The sequence below is a fragment of the Drosophila novamexicana genome, unplaced genomic scaffold, assembly GCF_003285875.2.
Source record: "Drosophila novamexicana strain 15010-1031.04,08,12 unplaced genomic scaffold, DnovRS2.1 tig00004554-arrow-pilon, whole genome shotgun sequence".
NCBI lineage: Eukaryota > Metazoa > Arthropoda > Insecta > Diptera > Drosophilidae > Drosophila > Drosophila novamexicana.
The window spans coordinates 2,119,071-2,121,469 of record NW_020825051.1 but is presented as its reverse complement, the minus strand read 5'-3'; the positions used below and the strand labels follow the sequence as shown (position 1 = coordinate 2,121,469).

General features: G+C 38.9%; 1 protein-coding gene across 1 annotated transcript; it reads right to left on the bottom strand.

Moving 5' to 3' along the window:
* Positions 1 to 1,988: 1,988 nt before the first annotated feature.
* On the bottom strand, positions 1,989 to 2,399 carry LOC115769457. Its single transcript, XM_030714269.1, has one exon. The coding sequence runs from the start codon at positions 2,397 to 2,399 to the stop codon at positions 1,989 to 1,991; it is 411 nt and encodes a 136-aa protein (XP_030570129.1).

Sequence of the window (2,399 nt, the reverse complement as noted above, 5' to 3'; positions counted from 1 at the left end):
TAGAGAAAGCACATGAATATCTAACAAGGTGTGACTCTTTCCCACTTGCGAAATCAATTGCCTAAATGCACAAATGCAAATCCATTTCAGACGCTTTAACAGCAACTTTTAGGGCCTCTGAGAGCTACTCGAAGTGCTATCAATTACACGTAAACCCTTTTTAAAAGCATTGCCATTACAAATCCCACACAAGTAAAAAGATAATTTGCCACTTAATATCGAATCCCAACGGCAAGTCGACTAGGAACAGGCGCGCGACAAACAGGAAGCCCCACAACACAAGCGAGCACAAGCCAGGACATTTTTAGCAACAGGCTAACAACAAAATTGTATTCGTATTGGATAATATCAGTTACAAGTTTCAGCAATTTATCGTTGCTTGATTTTGCCAGTCGTCCTCCCTCACGCAACCCATACCGCTTGCTTGTCGTTCCCGTCCACATCCTTACCTAATCAGATTTCAAGTTTGGTCACATGTAGCACAATTGGCTAAGGAATTATATTTGGGGTGGGCAAATACAGTGTACTTTGTTGTTGTTCCGTCTGTGTGTGTGTGTGTGTGTATAGAGAAAAAAAAAATAGAAACACGACTAGAAATGTTGTGTGACAACAACAGGGAGACAAATAAACACATTTGGAGCAAATTGTTTGGCAATAATGTTAACCTAATGCGTTCCATTTGTCGCAATTCAAACGATAGACACGCATTGCGATTCAAGTGATTTGTTAGTTCCCCAGGGAGGAGAGAAGAAATCGCTGCCCTATCAAAATGAGCTTGTACTATAAACCTGAAATCATATATATATATTCGTAATCCACTGAAAATCATTTACCAATTTGGCAGCACTTGGCTGTCTTCCAGATCAATGGCCAATTTACATAGTCCAGTCGCTGGGTCATAGAGCATCCTTCATAGTTTGCAGTAAAAAAACAATTTAGTCGAACATTTATTTTGCTTGATTTGAAACGGAGCCAAGTTTAAAGTGCTGCCAAAGCTGTTGCCCGAAATTGGGCGAAGAGCCAAACTCATAAAGCACGCCCATAAATGTCACACTTGGCGTATGCTTAATATGAACATAAACAAGATAAAAGAGTTTGCTATTAGAACTTTAAATGCCACTAAACTTATATGAACCGCATACAAATTTTGTGACAATTTCCAATATGCTCTAACAACAACACAAATTAATTATAAGCAACTATTTCATAACTTTGTATTATTGCTGCTGAAATCCATATCTATGGCATCAGAAATTCATTTTGTCAGTTTGACAGTCTTGCAAAACTCTAGCAAATGTCAGTTACTAAAAGTTTAGTCAGCGTACAATTAGCGAATTGGAATGATATGTTGGTATTTTATGACTACGACAGACTACCCCACAGCCAGTATGCAGAGCAGCATTACCATAAAACTTTTGCTGTGCATATTAATGTGCAATTCCATTCATTGACGGAAAATATATTTTATGCTACCCGCGAGAATTCGCCGTGTTTCGCAACAGATAGACAGAATCAGAGCAACACACATACAACACACAGACACACAAAACACGCACACACATGAATAGCTAAGCTTTAAACCCTTTTGCACATAAAATATTGAATGTATAAGTCGGTTTTTAAAAGTGCATGACTAAAACTGGCAGTTTGCAATAATATTTGCATTTAAGCAAATTCCGTAAAAATATTTAGAAATTACTACAACAAAAATGTAAACAAATCAAAAACAAGGGGCTTATGAATTTATAAAAATTGAATCATATGGACTGTTAGGAATTGCATATCCAAATTGTATATCGATCGATGGCATAGCAAAACTCAAAGTTCCAATTGGATTGCTCGATGTGTTTGCTTTAGCTTGTATTTATTTGATTCTTTAACAGATTTTGTTGTGTGAGTGTTATTTGATTTTTCTTAGTTTGATAAATTTCATTTTATTACATTTGAGAGTGCAAGTTAAAGTGCGAAATTTATTTTGCACATTTCCTTTACTCTTCTTCCCCAATTGGCTCCTCCTCCTCGACAATACCCTGGTAATCTTCATCGCTTCCTTCTAAATCAAACTCTTCAGGCAGATTATCATACTCGGGAACTCCGCGCCACACACCGTTCCAGCCAGGATACCAGCCAGGATTCCAGCCAGGATTCACACCCTGGTGCCTATGTGGATCAGCATTTGCATTCGCAATGGAGTTTGAAATGCCCGAAACGATCACCGAATTGTTGCCAACTCGAACAGTCGAATTTGTCTGCTGTGCCAGCTGATGGGCCAACTGGGACAGAGCAGTAGTCAGTGCCGCCATATTAACAGGATAATAGTTGGGTACGAACTGTGGCGCCGCCAGAGTGTAGGCGAATATGCTGCCCAGGAGCAGGGTTACAACTGACACGATATGCAT